The sequence below is a fragment of the Paroedura picta genome, chromosome 1, assembly GCF_049243985.1.
Source record: "Paroedura picta isolate Pp20150507F chromosome 1, Ppicta_v3.0, whole genome shotgun sequence".
NCBI classification, from domain to species: Eukaryota; Metazoa; Chordata; class Lepidosauria; order Squamata; family Gekkonidae; genus Paroedura; species Paroedura picta.
Window position 1 is genome coordinate 194,165,187 of NC_135369.1, and position 19,955 is coordinate 194,185,141.

The following is a 19,955-nucleotide window of genomic DNA, read 5'->3' on the forward strand; positions in this document are numbered from 1 at the left end:
CTGCAACCACTCTTTGCTGCCAATCTGGCCCTGCACCTTCTGTCTTGCAGCTCCCTCCTATTCTTCCTCCTGTGACAGTCCTGAGGGCTTGGTGACCGGGAAGGGGAACTGGCCAGCAAATAATTCTGTTGTGAACTCAGGGCTGAAGGACCACCGTACTGGTACCTGGCTGTGGATCTGTGTCTTGCTGCTCAGAGCCTGCTCTGTCCTCTGCATCACATTGCTCTGCTAGAGTTGGCTGAGCCTACGGGGGGGGGGGGGTATATAAATATAATAAATATAATAAATACACCCATAATAAAAACATTTAGAAAAGACCCCCGACCATCTACAAATCAGGTTCTTTAGTTTTCAAAGACCACATGCACAAAAAATATTATTGGAAATCCAAATTTTACAATTAAATCATTCATTAACCATTCATAATTATAATATATATCCTTAGTTAAAAATAATAATATGATGAAATACATATGTACAACTAATAAATATTTACTTTAGAATACACTTCATCCTTGTCTTAACTAATTTATTCAACATAACCAATAATAATACTCTCATTTACCTTATTACTTTTAAGATAATTTACAAATGGCTCCCAATGTGTTATAAAACTATCTAGCATTTGGTCTCTCATTAATATTGTTAACTGATCTTATTCTGCATACTCCTTAACCTTATCCAACCGTTCATTTACACTTGGTATTTTTTCATTTTTCTAGTATTGAGCATAAATTATTCTTGCTGCTGAAATCATGTAAAGTAATAGTATTCTCCTTGCTTTTACTATTTCAGGATCCAAAATATTTAATAAGTATAATTCTGGTTTAAGTTTCAAGTCAAGCTTTGTTATTTTCCGAGTATATTGATGGATCTGTACCCAAAATTTTTGTGCCTTTGGACATGTCCACCAAAGGTGGTAAAAAGTACCATCAACCAATTTACATTTCCAACATTTTGTTAAACCATTTTTGTATATTTTAGACAGTAATACCGGAGTCAAATAACATCTATACAGCATTTTGTAGTAATTTTCCCTTATGTTAGTTGCTAATGTAAATTTTATATCTCTTTTCCATACCATCTCCCATTGCTGAAGCTTAATAGTGTGCCCTATATTTTGTGCCCAACGAATCATTGATTCTTTTATCACTTCCTTCTCAGTGTCTTTTTTTAGTAACATATTGTAGATCTTTGCAATTAATGTCTCTTTTTGTTCATATATACAGAGATCAGCCTCATTTTTAAAATTTTCAAACTGATAAATCTGTCTATCAGTTTTAAATTTGTCATATAACTGTCTGTATAGAAACCAATTGCAGGTACCACTTGCTACTGTTATATCTTCCCTCTGTTTAAATTTTATTTACTGTTCAGAGTAATCTAACAGATCTTTATATTTTAGATACTCCTCTGAGTGCCATTTTTCCCTACCATATAATTCCTACCCAGTATGGAATTTTTGGCCACTATTGGTTCTTATATTTAGACCAAGTTCTAAACAGTGCCCGTCTTATACAATGATTTTTAAATGTTTGATGTATTCCTGCTTAATTGAATTCTTAAATTATCTTTAATTTGTCTTTTAGGAAGAAAACCTGATTGTCCTTTTTTATATAGTCTTTTAAAACACTTTTCAACCTTTGAGCCAATATATCTGAGAAAATTTTATAATCATTATTTAGCAAAGCAATAGGTCTGTAGCTTTTAACATCCAATATTTCCTGCTCCTCTTTGGGAATTAGCGTTATATACGATTGTTTCCATGAACCAGGGACTTCCATTCCTTCCAATATGTCCTTCATAGTTATCTGAAGGGTCAGCAGTAACTCATCTATACAGGTTTTATAAAACATATTTGAGATCCCATCAGGTCCAGGAACGTTATTCACTTTACTTCTTCTTACACTCTCTATAATTTCACTTACTGTAATAGGTCCATTTAAGCGGCCATTGACCATTTCCATTGTGGAGAAAAAGTCTAGGCCTGTAGAGCAACAGCGGGAGGGGGCTCCAGGGACATCTAGCAGCCACCTGAACTTCTGGGAAAGGCCATGTCATCCCTGGGGAGCAACTCCTGGATCCCTGGCTGGAATCCCTGCTCTGGAGAACTTTCTAGGGACAGAGAAAGCCTAACATCTCCTGCGATTGCAACTGAATAATGTCTCCTCTTTTTGAACAGGGAAAAACACTGAAGAAGAAGAAGCCATGATGCAAGAATGGTTCATGCTGGTCAACAAGAAAAATGCCTTAATACGGAGGATGAACCAGCTCTCTCTGTTGTAAGTATTCAGATGGCGAAGGGGCAGGAAGGACAGGTGTCCTGTGTCTTGCTTTGCCACATCCAAAGTGTGTCCTTTCATCTACCTGTTCTGCCACATGAACCTTCCCATGCCAACATAAAGGCGGGCAGCAGTTCAGAGGAGTTCCACTCTTTTTTTGTGAAAATAAGCAGCTAAGCAACACCCAAGAGCTAGCGCAAAATGCCCTAAGAAGCACCCTTGCAGCCCTTAAAAACAAAGGAGCACCCTATGCTCTGTGGCAGCCCACACCCATCTCTCAGTGGCAGACGAGTGACAGACTTGGTGGGACGGGCCTTGAAAAACACCAGACCTCTTTCCTCTGGCCAAAGCTGCCCTACTCTTCCAGGGGTCTTTAGAGTCTTCGCAACAGAATTCCACTCTGTTCCCCTGGTGACGTGGCATCACCTGAAGCTTTCTGAAGTGCTCTCCCACTCATTGCCGTTGCTGGTGTCAGGTGCGACACAATTGCTGAAAAAATGAGCCCTGCCAAGGCTCAGCTCTGTCTGGGTGGCAAGCCTGTGGACCCTGAAGCGCTGGTCCCTCAGCTGCGGAGCTTAGCTTTGACAGCTTCCTCTTGGCCCCCAGCAAGGGGTGGGGGGTGGGGAGGTTACCGGCGGCAAAGGGAGGCCTAGGCCAGGGATAGTCAACCTGTGGTCCTCCAGATGTTCGTGGACTACAATTCCCATGAGCCCCTGCCAGCAAATGCCTGGGAATTGTAGTCCATGGACATCTGGAGGACCACAGGTTGACTATCCCTGGCCTAGGCAACACCCGTTCCAGTATGCAGTGATGTGGTGTTGTGGCAAAATCTCTATGGCAGGTGCATTTTTAACCAAAGAGCTTTTGCATCTCATGCTGCCACATGACAACACCACACCAGTCTAAACCAAGGGTAGTCAAACTGCGGCCCTCCAGATGTCCATGGACTACAATTCCCAGGAGCCCCCTGCCAGCGAATGCTGGCAGGGGGCTCCTGGGAATTGGAGTCCATGGACATCTGGAGGGCCGCAGTTTGACTACCCCTGGTCTAAACCTTCCCCCACCGCCAACTAGTTCCCAGACACACACTGGCCAGCTGATCCATAGAGGGAGGGGGGCTGGGAGATTCCCTGCCCCCAGCAGGTGCCTGGCAGGCCGAGTGGAGGCGTAGCATCCTCAGTGTTTATTTTTTAAATAATTATACATGACTTCCACCCTATCTCCTGAGGCTCGGGGCAGATTATATCATGATAAAATCACATCTATAAAGATAAAATACACAGATAAAATGTAAACATTACTAAATTAAATACAATTAAAATCTAGAAGTGGAAATTCAGTTGTCAGTTGCCCAGATCTTCTACTTACTGGAAAAAGAGCAGAGGAGGTAAGGAAATCATACCCGCCCCAGCTGACATAGAGAGGCCAGAATAAAAATTCACTTTTCAGCTTCCCCCGGAAGCCTGCTTACAGATATGCTTAGTGGTCCATTCATTTCAAGTTGGTATAATCGAATTCTTTTCAGGATTAAAACCACAGGGTTTGATATATCTCGGCTCTTGGGCCAAGAGGAAAAATATAAATGTAAAACAATTACTCAAAGATTTGAAGATCTGGAACTCCAACTTCTAAAGCAATCTCCCTATAGCTCTTTTTTTCCTCCTAGTTTCTGGGGCATCCCCATTTCCCACAAAACGTTGCCCTCTTATTTTTATTCCTTGGACTCCCTTCAGGCAAGGAAAGCACTGCTCCTAGCAGGATTAAATGTCTTCCCCTCCAAAGTGACCCGTGGCAGGTTTTGCCACATTCCTGAATCGTAGAGACTTTGCCTCCATGGCTGTGGTGTCCCCATCACCCTCCCCGTCATCTTGTTCTGCCTGGCTCCTTGCAGCCAACGCATCCCAACCCCAGACTGTATACCCAAATTGGGGCTGAACTGCAGGAATGAACGGCAGATTCTTAAAGCTCCGCTTAACGAGAAGAATCATGCTCTGTTGGCTAAAGTTGCAAATGTACTTCAATCTTCTGTATTTGCAGAAATGCTAGCCAGTGCCTTGGGTATATCACCTATGTCCATCTGTGTTGTGGTTGTCTGTATTTATTTTATGTCATTAAAGGTAATCTGTTTATCTAAAATACAAATTGGAGCTTTGATACAGAAATTGGGCTTTGATAGGGAGACGGAATAATTAAGATGTTGCTTTGGGCCTCGACCGCAGGCCTGTGGGAGCCACTCCATTGACCAGCGCAAGATCCCACGGGGCTCTGTGTGCATTGGAAGACTGTTCCCTCAGCCTGGGGCCAGCACCAAAAAGGCCCTGGCTCTGGTTGAGACCAATCTAGTCTCCTGGGGGATGGTGACCCTCCACACACTTTTCTCACTAGATCATAAAGCTTGTGGAATGGTTAAGGAGCCATACTCTGAATATGCTTACATACTCTCTGCTGAAGCTGAAGCTGAAGCTGATTAAAATGCATGCACTTGTGCCATGAAGTTTACATTTATACTTAACAGTCATCTATTTCTTTTCTGTACAAAATATTACATTTATTTATATCTAAGAGTCCTGTTATTGGACAGATCTAAGGGCAAGGGAAGCAAGATTTATAGACACGACCAGGATAAAATTTTGGCCACTTAGAATGTTGTTCTTTTGATAAGCAAACTTGAATATATGTATAAGTTTCTTTACTGTCTGCATTCTAATGCTGTATTCTAACGTCTTTTAGTAACATGAAGTTGTGATTCGCTCTAATATTATAGAGAATGTCAAACCTTGACAGCTTGGATTCTTCCCTCCTCTATAGCATAGGCTGGAGATGGGATTTGCAGGTTTTGTCTTGGCTTTTAAGAAGGGGAAACCGTTATGTCTTGCGGGGTATGTTGTGTTAGACAAAAGGGAGAATCCTTAAAAATTAGTGCCACCTCTGGAAATAAAGGGCACCTGGCAACACTAAATCAGACTTTGTAAAAGCTTTGTTCCTGTGTATCATTTGTTTAGAGTAGCTTAAACCTAAAGAGAAAAGTCAGTTACGAGTCCTAAAAATCAATGTAAATTAAAGGGTTTTTTAAAGTGTTTAATGATTTAGTAATTAACATATTGATGAACTTTTTGCCACTTGCCTAGGGAGAAAGAACATGACCTAGAAAGGCGGTATGAACTGCTGAACCGAGAATTAAGAGCCATGCTTGCCATTGAAGGTAAGACCGGTGTCGTTTTTTACAAAAAACCTTAAAACTGCCTGTGAAGAAAATGCCACTGCCAAGATCGGGTTGAATCCCACAGACCCTCCTCCGACCTGTGGCCTGAGGGGAAGGTTTCCCCGCGCCACAAAATGTTGCGTCATTGGCGGGGTTGGTCTGCAGGCGATGGAGCCGGGCTCCTTCCCAGACCCCTCCCTCACCAGGCATTTCGGCTGGAAAGGGTGTGGGGCAGCACGAGATGGGCTGGCCTTTCTCTCTCCCCAGCCTTTTATTGACCTGAAAAGGGAAACTTCTGGGGCCACAATGGCTTCCGTGCCTCACCACACCATGGACAGGACCCATTATTGCTGCATCTCACACAGTTGTGAGCAACCGTAGTTCCATGGAAAGGGAAGGCCTCGTTACAACGACAACAAAAAAATCCCCGTGTCAAGTAAATATTTCATCAGACAAAATGACAGGATTAGCTCAATCCTCTGGGCACATTTTCTGCCGTCCCTGAGAGGCCAGCCACCTCACCTGAGTGAAAGCTCACGAACAGATTGACATAAGGGATGAATTAAACAATCGGCTGCTCTTCTTAATGCGTTTAAATGAATTGTACAATAATCCTGCGGAGGATTCAGAAATAAAAGTAAACATCCAGATAGGTTAAACCACTACTCTTACCTTATTTTCCTATTTAAATATACTAAGTGTTTTTTTTTAATAAAGCTGTTCTACTTACACTTTTCAGACACAAATGCTGTCTTTACAGTTCAAAGATGTTTGCTTAAAAGTTAATCCCCTGGGCTCTGTAAAATGGACCTTTTGTCTAATCAATGCAAATTGATTTTGCTATTCTATATTGACCTCTTAACCCTTTGACTGTCCATGGTAATTTCTTTCTTCACCTGATAAGCTACCTGATCCATAATAAATCAATTCTAATTAGTTTAGAGACATCACTAGACGCATCAGTTTTGGGAGAAAAAGGCACGAGGTGTCAGGTACATTTCTGATCTTGCTGCCTGTAATTTCTTGGCAAAATTCAAGAGCTACCCTGAATAAACCCTAAACCCAGAACAAGAGCACCTCTTGCAAAAGAAGGGTTTGGCAGTTACAACCAATAAAAATGACTGTGAAGTTTGAGGGCCAAGTCCTCACCTTTTAGAGCAGTGGTCCCCAACCTGCGGGCCGCGGCCCGGCGCCGGGCCGCAAAGGCCATGGCGCCGGGCCGCGGCTCCCTCTCCCCGCCCCTCCCCCCCGCAGTAAAAAACTTCCCAGGCCGCAAGCTTGCAGCCCGGGAAGCTACTTACTGCGGGAGGGCGGGGAGAGGGAATCAGGGCCGGGCCGCGCCCGCGCGGCCCGCGGGTGCGGCCCGCGGGCGCGGCCGGGCGCGGCCCGATCCGCGGGTGCGGCCCGCGGGCGCGGCCGGGCGCGGCTTGCGGGCGCGGCCGGAAGCGTGGGCGTGGCCTGCGCGGTCCCTGCGGGCGCGGCCCAATGCCCTGCCGGTCCCCAGCCTAATAAAGGTTGGGGACCACTGTTTTAGAGGACTTGGGGTCTCCAGTTCCTTTGTGAATGTATGAAGCAGCATGAAGAGAGTTTTTTTAAAGCTGGCTAAGATACTTTACAGATAATAGCCCCAGAGAAAAATATATATTCTGCTGTTTCATTTCTACTGCAGTCTTTATTATAACAATGGTTGTTAGTGGGAAGGTTGTTTAAGATGTGCCTTGATCATGTTTTGGCTCACTCAGATTATATCACTGCCTAACGTGATCTCGTCAGATCTCAGAAGCTAAGCAGGATCAGCCCTATTTAGCACTTGGATGGGAGACCACGAGGGAAGGCTACACACAGGTGGCTACACACAGGCAGGCCATGGCCAACCATCCCACTGAATGCCTCTTGAAGAAGAAGAGTTGGTTCTCAGATGCTGCTTCTCTCTACCTGAGGGAGTCTCAGAGCGGCTTCCAGTCGCCTTCCCTTTCCTCTCCCCACAACAGACACCCTGTGAAGTGGGTGAGGCTGAGAGAGCCCTGAGATTACTGCTCGGTCAGATGAAGATGTTGTCCATTGCTTGCAATGGAGGCACAAGTGAGTGGCCATCCCCTTCCTTATAACCTGGATTACCATGGGCAAGAGTTTGCACGTACAGCTGCCAATAAGTGGGGGGGGGGGCTTCCTGAAGAAAAATAAGCTGATAGAAATGGGCAGATAATTGGCTTGGGATAATTGTCCGCCTCCAGGACTAGGATGTCCAGTTCAGGTTAACGTGGCATCCTACGCAGATGTGCCATAGAAGAGCAAGACACCTTTTCTTTGGTGACAAAAAAGCAACCAGTTCCAGTATAGTCAGAAATCTGTGCATCAGATGCTCCTGTAGCGTGACTCAGGTTCTGCGTTCCAAGGCCATCCTATTTCGTGTTTAGAGGAGGACCCTGGGCTCACTTCCCTGATCATGCACCCGAAGCATCACGATCTGCAGCCTCAAGCTGGAGGAAGTCAGGCAGCTCATTCATGTGCCTTCTGAAGTACTGTGGAATGCCACTCGGATTGCATGTTGCGGCCACTGATCCCTCATGCTACACTCTTTCCATCTGGACTGCTCATTTGGCTGCGTTAACGCAAATCACCACAGGTGGCTTATGTATGGGACCAAAAAAAGGAAAGACAAATGCCGATGAGAAAAGCAGTATGAAAGGGAATGGGCTTTTCCACATTCTCATTCTTCTCACTTGTAAGTTCATGTTTTTTTTTTGCAGGGGGGCATTTTTCTCCCTCTAGTCGATTTGATATTACGCTAGTTCATGACCTGCATAAAAACCTGCAGTTTAAAATTGCAGGGTTTTATGCTGGACATATACCAAAGCAATATCTAATCGGCCACTAGAGGGAGCAAAACACCTGCAGAACGGGGGGTGGGGGAATCCTCGAAGAAACAGGAATTTACAAGTGAAGAAAGTGAGAACACGGACAAGCCTCAAATTTATTGTTGGAAAAACGAAAAGCACCTACTCCTTTCTCTGCAGCTTCATCGGGAGATCTGAAACATAGACATATATAATATTAAAAACACATTAGAAGAAGCTTGAATGTAACCACTGAGAGTGTTACAAAAGTTGAAAATCTCAATGACTACAAATATTGTTAGTATGGAGCTTTGCCCGCCCACCCACAGTTAAATCGTAAGTCCCAAGCATAAAATAGCACATAATATCACATCTGGCATTTGGTTTGGCCTCCTTTTGTCTTGGTGACCCTCTTGTTTTGCTGCAAATTGATGGGAGCGATGTGGGCCAGCTCGTGCCAGCACAAGGTGAGGGCAAGCGTCTGCTGGCACCTTAAAAACTAGCATGTGTGGCCGGGGAGGAGCTTTCAGGAACCCCTGCTGGCTTCTTCACATACAGCATACTGGAAAACCCTTAGAAGAAATGAACATTTTAAAAGACATATTTTAATCATGTCAATACATTTTCAGAGAATAGTAATCATTAATCATCAATATTAATAAAATAATAACAGAGGATATAGACAAAAATGTTTGTTACTATGGGTATTAACCATATTTTGCATCAAACTAGTGCTTTGAGCAGGGCATTAATATTTCAGTAATGTCCTCCTGGGCGGGGACTGCCCGGCCCTTCCTTCCAGTCTTCGGGACAATCAGTGAAGCTGGCGGCACCGTGATTGGCCTGCCCCAATAGAGCCCAGCCACGAGCACTCTGGCGCTCTCGGCACCAGTGTGCCCCTGACCACCAACACCGACAGTGATGACAGTGGGGGATAATGGCCTTCCCTCACAGTCGTCCCCCCTCCCACAGTGTCCCACCCTGCTGCCCTGGCCATGCGCGCACAGCCCTGCTGTGCCCTCCATGAGCCTTTGCACCACGGTGGGGAGAGCTGAGGACCGCCCACCACCCCTCCCCCTGCACACCCCGACAGACCCTACACCCCCCTCCTCGACCCTTTCCACTGTACTGGGCCGCATCCCAGATTCCCCGCTGCCAATCTACCCCACCCCAAGAAGGTGCCCCAAGCCTTGTGCGGCCCATGCCCAGCCTTTCCTGGACGACGCTGCCTATGGCAGCCAGAACTACCCAGGTACGGGAGGATCCATCCCCGCCCGCTATCCCCCCTGCCCCCACAAGTCTTGCTGTGCCCTGTGCGTGCTGCCCCACCCCTTTTGGGGGCCACTCACAGCGATGTTGGAAATCCTCCACCACCACCACCCTGGGCCCACAAAACCTGGCCTTTCCACTGCTGGGCTGGCTGCAGACGAGATGCCTGCCCTCTGAGGGGTGTAGCCGCATGCCCGCACCCTCTCCCCTGCCAAGTGCTGTCGTGTCTTCCACAAGCTGAGCCTCACCTTTTTGGGCCACGGTAAGGGGGCCAGGAGCACCGACCCCCCCCCCTCCCCACAAAACCCTGCTGAGCCTTGCCGCATTGGCCCCTTCCTGGTACAACCCTCCCTCTCTTTCTCGCTCACTACCTTGCTCTTCCTCTGTATGTCTGTCTTATTCCCTCGCTTCTTTCTCACTCTCTGTTTCCTTCCTCCTCTCTCTGTCTGCCTCTTCCTTTCTCTCTTGCCTTCTTTCTCTCTTCTTCTTTTTCCTTCCCTCTCTGTCACTTTTCCTCTCTCTCCTCTTTCCTTCCTATCTCTACCTAACTCTCCTGTCTCTCTCTACATATATTCTTTATTTCTCTCCCTCCCTCCCTGTCTCTTTCATTCACCCTCTTTCTCTGTCATTCTTTCTCTGTCTCCCTCTCTTATATTTCTGTCTCTCCTTTCTCTCTCTCTCTTTCTTAAACTCCCTCTTTCTGCCTTTCTTCCCACAAGTCGCATGCATCCGCGCTTTCATACCAGCCACTCCAGCCTCCCACCATGCTAGCACCCCTTGTATTTGCCCCTACAGCAGGCTTTAGTGCTCGGTTACATATAAAGCTCAAAGAATTAACCCGAACAAGAGACTGTCAACTTCCGGTCTAGAGGTCATTCCACAGTGGGAGAAGAACCCCTGTGGGTGCCAGCCAATCTAATCTTCTGTAGGAGCACCCCCTGAATGAACTTAGCACCTGGAAAGGTTGATAGTGGTGGAGGCAGGCCCTTTAGATATTCTGGGCTCAAAGGCATTTGGGGCCTTAAAGTTGACACCAGCATCTGACATGAAGTCCAGAAACCAGCTGGGAGCCAGTGCAGCTGGATTACCTCGGCCTTCAGATGCTTGTCTCTGGTCTGGACAGCCCAGGCTTGCCAGATATTGTCTGACCTCAGAAGCTAATCAGCCCTGGTCAGCATTAGGATGGCAGACCACCATGGAAACCCAGGGCTGCTATGCAGGGGAAGGCAATGGCCAAGCCCTGCTGCCTGGCTCTTGCCTTGAAAAGTCCATGATTGGGGTTGTCAGGAGCCAGTTGCAACTCAACGGCCCTTTCCTTCCACCCACTATACAGATGCCCGGCAGTCCCAGTTGGAGACCAACAGGCAAGCCTTTCCCTTTGGAAATGATTTCAAAGGGGCAGAGACTGCAACAGCCAGTTAGTCTATAGGATAATGAATACCTCATGGTGGCAGCACGTTTGTCCCACCACTATTCCAAGGTTCACAATTGTGCTCTTTGTTTAAAGGAGTAGCTCTAGTAGAATCATAGAATCCTAGAGTTGGAAGGAGCCATACAGGCCATCTAGTCCAACCCCCTGCTCAACGCAGGATTAGCCCTAAGCATCCTAAAGCATCCAAGAAAAGTGTGTATCCAACCTTTGATTGAAGACTGCCAGTGAGGGGGAGCTCACCACCTCCTTAGGCAGCCTATTCCACTGCTGAACAACTGACTGTGAAAATTGTTTCCTGATATCTAGCCTATATCGTTGTACTTGTAGTTTAAACCCATTACTGCGCGTCCTTTCCTCTGCAGCCAACGGAAACAGCATCCTGCCCTCCTCCAAGTGACAACCTTTCAAATACTTAAAGAGGGCTCTCATGTCCCCTCTCAACCTCCTTTTCTCCAGGCTGAACATTCCCAAGTCCCTCAACCTATCTTCATAGGGCTTGGACCCTTGGCCCCAGATCATCCTCGTCGCTCTCCTCTGTACCCTTTCAATTTTATCTACGTCCTTCTTGAAGTGAGGCCTCCAGAACTGCACACAGTACTCCAGGTGTGGTCTGACCAGTGCCGTATACAGTGGGACTATGACATCTTGTGATTATCTCTAGTGGGGAGATAACGATTATTGTGCGAGAAAAATCTTAAATCTGCCACACGTAGCACTGCTGGGTTTTTTTGTTTGTTTTTAATAAAAATGTGTCATTTCATTGACTCAGTTTGTTGGTGACAGGAGGAAAGGGAGGGGCCACTGATTGTGGATAAAGGTCCCCTCCTGGACCCTGGTCTGCACTGGGAGGACAGTTCCAGAGAGGACAGCATTAAGGGAGGCAGAGAGAGAGTTTTGTAAGCCAAATATTAAAATGGATGTGTTTGCTGTTCAATGGCCCTCGGGAACGCCGAGGCATTTCTGGCAGGATGCAGGCAGTGTTCTGGGTCATGGACCTTTGGCTTTGTTGGGCAAAATGCTGCGTATTATCTGGTGATACGTTCAATGGGGGCCATGAAGCCCTCATGTCTCTTCACCCGCTTTCCATAAACCAGGGGTAGTCAAACTGCGGCCCTCCAGATGTCCATGGACTACAATTCCCAGAAGCCCCCTGCCAGCGAATGCTGGCAGGGGGCTTCTGGGAATTGTAGTCCATGGACATCTGGAGGGCCGCAGTTTGACTGCCCCTGCCATAAACAAACCAAAATCCCAGGCAGAGCCAAGCAGACAGCAAGCTGCCAGCTGAGCATCTGAGGCTCTTTGGACTCCTTGCAAAAAAAAACCCGGCCCTCTTGTTCAAATGGGAGGCCTCCTTAGAAAGATAAAGTGTGATTTTTGCACACTTGGGGAGGGGGGCTGTTGGGCGTGCCTTTTATTTCCCCGAGCCAAGAATTGGATCTCCTTTAGCATTTTTGTACATCTTGATTCATTCTTGGCTTTGAGTTTGAAGTGGGAGCTCTTCTTAAAAGGATTTGTGCATAGGTTCACTATTTTTGTAGTTATGGTTTCTATGATAAGCTTTTTTATATTTAAAATCAATATGTAATCCTGTGGAGGAGCTTATCCCCTAAAACCCCATTTGTAAATCTATTTTAGCTTTGTTACATGGCGCTGCCGCAGTATTCCATAGATTGATTAGGTTCAGCGGTAGAATCCTATCAAATGGCCACCTCTGATGACGAAGCAAACTCTTTCAGGGCTGCTAGTTGACTGGAACTAAAGATAAGGAGTTGGCGGCAGCCCCCCAGTGCCTTCTCTGAGGGACTCACGCTAATTCTCATCAGAAGTGCTAGGCATATTTTAGAGTGACCCGATGGAAGGTTTTTATTTTCAAAACTGGAGAACTTTGGCCATCTTTCATTACCGTGCTTTTTTCTCCCCTTCCCAAATGTGTCTCTCTTATTGTTCTAAAGTAATTATTCTCTCCCCCCCCCCCCAAGTTAAAGAGGGAAGCACCGTAAGGATGAGTTTCGGGGATCTGATTTTACTCAGTGCAGAATTTTAAAATCTATAAAATTCTTCACAATGTTGGCTTTAACAATGCCTGCATTCACCAGTTGCCCCAAGTCTTAGATTCAAGCAAGTCTGTCCCCCGTCCATAAACACACGTTCTGCGGAGGAGAGCTTGTAACGTGTGCTTAAAATTGCAGCCCCGAAATAGCTTGGATAGGACCAGTATCTGCAACAGGACAAAAGCAAGTAATTTCTTTTAAAAAAAGAAATCTGCATCATGTGTGTGTGTGTGTGTGTGTGTAGTTGTGGTGGAGGATCTGTGAGGACTTGCGGGTCCTTTTACTGCATCCTGCTCTCTCCCAGCCCCCCCCCCCCCCAGCCAGCCTACCTACAGCTGCCCTCCTCTCTTTAGCTATCTGAACTTCCTGGCAGCTTCTCCCCAGGAAAACTCTGGCGAGGTAGCAGGACGCCAGGCATCAGGCCAGACCCAGCTGCGTGGTGCTGGCCAGGCCAGACATAATTGCATGGGGGGGCATGCAAAGACTCATGCTCCCTTGTGTCTCCCTCCCCACGTATTTTTTCTTTCTCTCCTCCTTGCAGCCCCGTCTCCCCAACATTCCCTGCTTCCTTCTCTCCTCTTCCCCACTAAACAGTAGGATTGCCTACTTGAGGTTGGACAATTTCTAGACACTTGGAGTTCAGCCCATGAAGGGAAGGGATCCCAGTGGGGAGAACGCTCAAGGGTCCCCCCTCCAAATCAGTCATTGTCTCCAGGGAAACTGATCTCTGTAGTTTGAAGATCAATTGTCATCTCCCAACCCCACCTAGCAACCCTACCAGCCAACCTGCCTTTTGCCTCCCTTCATCTATATTTATCTCGTTACTTAATTTATTTCCTGTCTTTATCCACAATGGAGACCAAAAGAAGTAGTAGTAGTAGTGTTGGTTCTTGTATGCCACTTTTCTCTACCAGAAGGAGTCTCAACGGCTTGCAGTCATCTTTCCTTCCTCTCCCCACAACAGACACCCTGTGAGGTGGGTGAGGCTGAGAGAGCCCTGATATCATTGCTAGGTCAGAACAGCTTTATCAGTGCCGTGGCGAGCCCAGGGTCACCCAGCTGGCTGCATGTGGGGGAGCGCAGAATCGAACCCGGTTCGCCAGATTAGAAGTCCGCACTCCTAACCACTAAACCAAGCTGCCTCTCATCAGCTCCCATCATTCTGCTTTAGTCCACTGAATTAGGCCGAGATGACTAGCCCAGAGCAGAGTGGGGATTTGTAGCTGGGTCTTCCAGATCCTAGTCTGCAGCTGTAACCCCCCTACACTATACTTGCCATTCTGAAGTGGCTGCTGTTGAACAGTAGCAGGCAACTGGTCTTGGGTGACTCACGCAGGTCATATGGTAACAAGTTGCCCAATGGTTAGTCCTAGACCTGGACCCAATGAGTCCTCAATCAAGGACCAAAACAGCCCTGTAAATATCCCTCCCCCTGCCTTTCTGGACAGAAGCCAAGGCTTGAAGGCTGTTATGGTTGCCTAGCAACAGCCACCAAGGGCGTTTATTTCTTAAAGGTACAGGTGCTGATTCTGATTTTTTGGGGCCCATTTTGAGGCAGATATTTTGATATGCAAGGAAGCCAACATGACAGGAATAATAATAGTGCTCAAGATCCAAAGAGAAACTTAGGTTTATATGAGGAATGTCTGAGTTTTTTCTTTGAATTGCTGACCAGAAAACTTCATGCCGTGTCACAGAATGCCTTCAATTTGCAGGGGGCAGCAGGAAAACTGCTGTTTGAAGTGAAACAAGTCTAGAGCCCACCCAGGTGCCTGGAACAAGCGTCAGAGTTCTTGGAACCCTGGCCCCTGACAACAATTGTACTTGCTGTGGCAAGGAGTTTTGCTAAGTATTTATAAAATTCAGAATCCCATCCTAGGAGCACCTCAAAGAAGTTTGGCCAATGGTGTCTAATTTCATCACATGGATGTACAGATGGATGGGGATACTTGTACAGGAGTGCTAAAACGTCCATTCTTAGCATGGTTGCTAACTTGAGTTGGGAGACAGCTGGAGATTTTGGGGGTGGAGCCTAGAGGCTGCATGTTTCGGGAAGGGGAAGGTACCTCAGCAGCGTTAATGTCGGAGTCCACCCACCAAAGCCACCCTGTTCTCCAAGGGAACCAATTGCTGTCACCTGGAGATTGGTTTTAATGTCCGAGCCCTACCTGCAGGTTGGCAACCCTCGTTCTTCAGCATTTTGTTCCGATCCAAGTTCATGTGTAATCAGTTACTTGGACTTGTATCCAAAATTAAGATAGTGCTATGTGTGTAAAAAGATTCAGAAATGAATACATTGGGTGTTTAAAAAAAATAGACCTTTGCAGTCAGGAAGTTGATAGTGATGTGGTTCGTATGTTAGGCCAAAGGAGAAGGGCAGAGTGGGCCAGAGCAAAGAATCTGGCCCATCTCTCTTTCCGCCTGGGCTTTGGTAACTTCGCCCTGAAATGAGCGCCAAAGTTATTGGGCTTCTTCAACATCTAACACCGTGAGCTCTGTAGAGGGGGTGAGATCCCTTGGCTTTTTTTTTAATCCAAAAAGAAATATAGAAAGCAGGGGGTGTTATGATTATTATGTCCAAAGCAGCCCTTCCCAAGAACTAGAAGGTATGGGCTGGTATCAGTAGAAACAGCGACTTTTTGTTCTCTTTTTACAAGAAGAAGATAGGACTACGCTAATATGTAACTCCTCCTGAAAGGGTGGGGGCCAGGAATGGAGAAAATTAAGTCTGATTATCAACCATTTAATTAACAAATTTCAAGTAATTCTGTGCACTATTGTTCCATAAAAGGAGCCTTTGTTTAAACAGAAACACACATTGATTGCAGTTCTGTTAAACGCGCTCACATGAAAATGAACAGCAATGACATGTACAGGATGATTTCCAGTCCCATATGTTAGGGGTCGTTTGTGGGAAAGAGTGTGTTGGGGTTTTGTACTTGTTTATTTATCATCTCTAACTGGTAGCAGGTCTGGAGGGAGACGCCGAAATGCAAGATTTCAACAAATAAGGGATTCTAATAAATCAAGAGGGGAGGGGGAGGGGTTCTAATCCTTTCCAGGGCGAAGTGTTGAATAGCCCACAACATCAACAGTAGTAATTAAAAAATGTTAAGTGTGTTGTTGGGGTCTTTTCTTATACGAGCGTCATGCAAGGATAGAGGGTTTTCTCCCTGTTTTTTTTTTTAAACAGATATTAGTTATTTTTTCTTTGGGAATTTGGGGATCTGCACATACAGGGAGGTGCTTTAAAGAGGATTGCCCAATTCCTGGCTTTTTTACTTCTGTTCCAACCCTTTATTGGATGAGGCTGCATCTAATTTTTAATTTGTAAATACACGGCCAAATTCACTCCAGCACCAACTCCCTTTTCATAAAGCTTCTTGAACAGTTTGCTGCCTTGAATAAATTTTGCTTTGGAGGGGGGGTCAGGGGGATTTGAACCAGCACATTCTTGTGTGGCTTGTGAAGATTCACATGGTAACCATTGGTCTGCATTGTTAGGTTTATCTGAATAAGCACCAGCCATGTGAGTTTTAACATGATTGCCCAGGGCCATAGGGAGAGGAGAGAGAGAGAAATCCAGGAGGGCTGGCACTTTCTTCCTTCTGGGTTGGTTGGGGGGGGAGTGGATCGAGGAGGAGAGGACGGGGCGGGGAGAGTGGGAAGGGATGTGTTTTTCTCCCCCTTCTCAAAAGCTGGTGTCCAGTTTCCCTCCCACTTCTCATTTGTTCCACTCTCTCCCTCATCATGACCGCTTCTCCTTCTTTCCATTGTTTACCTTCCTAATGAGGGAGGCGGGGCAGACTGGCAGTTGATTGGCAGCTACAGGCCCTAGCAGTCTGGCCCGGAGAGCCCTGGGTTGGGCAGCTTTGGGGAGGGCTGCAGTGTTAAAGCTGCCCTTTTTTAATGAAACACTGATACTATTTGGCTTACGGGAAGTGACAGGCAACAATGCGCCAACGAAAAAGGGGGCGGAGGACCTATATAGGTGAGAGGGAGGGAGGGAGAGAGGGAGGGAGCATTCTTCAGTGACATTCCAGAGCGAGAAATGGAAGGAAAATAAAAAGCAAAAAATTGAGAGATTGTTGTACTTTTATTTTTTTAACTAACTTTAGCAATAAAGCCCTAAGATGCAGTTGTTACAAAAGATGCCAATCTGTACTGTTTCCAAAGCAGCTAAGTAGTATTGTCTAGCAGATGTATTTGTACCTCAGAGGAAAATGCTAATTAGCTGATACCTACTTTTAAAGTTATTCCGACACATCTGGGGCCCAGTATGAGACATTTTGGAACAGCTAAGAGGTAGCAAAGAAGAAATTAGCAAAGAATAGGCTATTTGGAGGAGAGGAAATTAAGAGTCAGATGAAGGAAAGGAAGGGGATTAATTTGCTTTGGGGTTTTGGGTGGAAGGGGGCTCCTTAATTTCCCCCTCGATTGAGAAACGAATCCCTGAGCACACAGGCCAGGGAGTTATTGGTCGGCCAGGTAGTCTAAAGCAAGAACTGGGTAAAAAATATCACAAATCGTAGTGTTCCCGACTTCAAAACAGCAAATTATAAAATAAAATCCAGTGCGTTTATTTCTATACTTACAGGATATCTTAGTGTTGAGTGGTTCATACTGTACCCCAAAATTTAACATAGGTGTTTTTAATATATACGTCTATCTAAAAGAATCCTAAAGTACCTGACTTCTCAAGCAGCCATCTGAAAAAAGTCAAAGGACAGACTGGGCGGTTTAATCCAGGGGATTGTGTGCGAGTGACGTTCTTCAACCGGAGCGGTTCCTGGAAAGGAAAAGGCATTTGTTTTGAAGTCCCAGGATCTGGCGCTGATTTGCATAGGTCATATATACGTTAAACTTGTAAGGTACAGATTTCTGGGTTTCTTTTCCTTTCAGATTGGCAAAAGACCGAAGCCCAAAAGAGACGAGAACAACTTTTACTAGATGAACTTGTTATTCTTGTTAATAAGCGTGATGCTCTAGTCAGAGACTTAGATGCTCAAGAAAAACAGTAAGTTTGCTTTCTTGACGTTTGGCAAAGATCTCTAGTCAGCATCCCCCACGCCCCCACGCCTGGTCCTAGTTTTAGCTAATTCTTTCCCTCAGTTTTCATTCAAGCAGGATGCAAATTCAGAAGTTTTCCATGAAGTCTGAACTTCCAGCATTGGCCTCCCATCACCCACCCTGTGGAGGCAAAAGCCCTGCCCCAGCCCTTGGTTTCTGTGCAGAAGTTATTGTGCTGTGGTGTGATGGAGAAGGCTTATTAGGAAAACTGACCACCCTGCGGTTTGATTTCTCCAGGGCTGAAGAAGAAGACGAACATTTGGAAAGGACTCTTGAGCAAAACAAAGGAAAGATGGCCAAGAAAGAAGAGAAGTGCGTCCTCCAGTAACCGGCCTTCATGGGGGGGGGGGATGTCATGTTTTATAACCTCACCCTTGTTACATTTCAGAAATGCAGCCACCGAGACCGAAAGGAACAACAAAATCATAAATAACACACTTTGGAAAATGTTAAATCCTCCATTTTGGTAGACCAGCTACACCCAGAATTATGTTATATCCACTATCACCCCTTTTCCGTTCAAGCAATATTATTTCAAAACTAGAATTTACTTGTGAGCTTAGACATAATTTTAAAAATTATTTTAATGAAATGTGTATTGTGATGACATCAGAGATGTTTACAAGGGGGGAGTCAAAAGGATTTTTAAATGTTAGCATTGTGTAGAAGAAGAACAAAGAGCGGTGATTATTCTGATTTTTTAAATCTAGTCCTACCATGTGTAAAATTTAATATGCTACCTAAAATTTTATAGTTAGATCATACTTAAACCATTTAATAAAACGTGCTATATTTACTGATGTTTATTTCAGCAGCGGTTTTACATTTTTATTATAAGTATTAATTACAGCGCTTTTTCTGGTTTGCTGAGAGAGCAGATTTTTAAATCCAGAGCTTAAAAGAGCCCTTGTTGAACTCAAGAAGGTTTTTTTTCCTGAGGAGGCTAGCTGAGGTATGATCCGTTTAGACAAAAAAACAAATCTTCTTTAGAGGTGATCCATACTTTTAAAAAAATTATTTATTTACCTCCTAAGTTTAGCTCCTGTTCTCCGTGGGCTTGGATCTCTGCAGCTGGGCTCCGATGCTGTTAATATTTATTCTGTACCCATCTTGCCACGGTTTCTAAAACCCCCCTGCAAGTTCGTATTTCCTTCTCTGGCAGCCTGCATTTTTTTTCCTTTTTTGTGGGAACTGTTACCTTTTTATTTATTACAATACGGGAGTCATGTATAAATTTTCAATAAAGCTGGATCTTTCTTACCATTACTCTGCCGCTTCTTTTTCTCGCAAGACCTTGTCCCAAAAAATGACCCCCGGCTAACCAAAACCTGAATCTCGGTCTGGGGGCTCCAGAGACAGAAGGGGGCCTGGAGGGGCTCCTGCCAGAGAACAGGGAACATCCCCGCAGCCCCCCCCCCTTCTCCCGCAGTCATTGGGGGCGGGGGGGGGGTTCTTGGCTTGTGGGCCCAATTTCTGGAGGCCTCCCATACGGAGAAAACGGGCATCATCCGGGGGAAGGCACCAATAAGCTCTCCAAGGAAGAAACGGGCTCCGCGGCGAACTTTCAATGAAGGGGGGAGGGGGGGCTCCGGGCGGCTCCGTCCAGTGGGCATCCCTCCGGGGGGGGGGGGGCGCCGGCCACGGGGAGCCAGAGGGGGTCCGCAGCTGGCGGGAGAGGCCGGGCAGCACGATCGGCGCCACGGGGCCGCCCGCGAAGGCCGCAGCTCCTGGGCCAGGCTGCCCGCGGAGGACGCCTCACCTGCCCCCGAGAGCGCCTTCTGCCCCGGCCGCGCAGCCAGCCGAGCCAAGCCA

General features: G+C 46.2%; 1 protein-coding gene and 1 long non-coding RNA gene across 8 annotated transcripts in view; one reads left to right on the plus strand and one right to left on the minus strand.

The window, feature by feature from the left end:
- Positions 1-19,409, plus strand: part of EHBP1 (EH domain binding protein 1) — a 383,927-nt gene extending 364,518 nt beyond the window's left edge. For all 7 annotated transcript variants that reach the window (XM_077315418.1, XM_077315449.1, XM_077315434.1 and 4 more), the window contains 4 exons: positions 2,183-2,282; positions 5,411-5,484; positions 17,976-18,090; positions 18,381-19,409. In XM_077315418.1, coding sequence (XP_077171533.1) covers positions 2,183-2,282; positions 5,411-5,484; positions 17,976-18,090; positions 18,381-18,471 — 380 coding nt within the window. In that variant the 3' untranslated portion in view covers positions 18,472-19,409. The remainder of the gene's footprint in view (positions 1-2,182; positions 2,283-5,410; positions 5,485-17,975; positions 18,091-18,380) is intronic.
- On the minus strand, positions 8,615-19,933 carry LOC143826673 (uncharacterized). Its single transcript, XR_013227086.1, has 3 exons — positions 19,405-19,933; positions 17,763-17,862; positions 8,615-8,893 (listed from the first exon to the last, which is right to left on the minus strand). It is a non-coding gene; the product is annotated as an uncharacterized LOC143826673 (long non-coding RNA).
- Between the last annotated feature and the right edge of the window lie 22 nt (positions 19,934-19,955).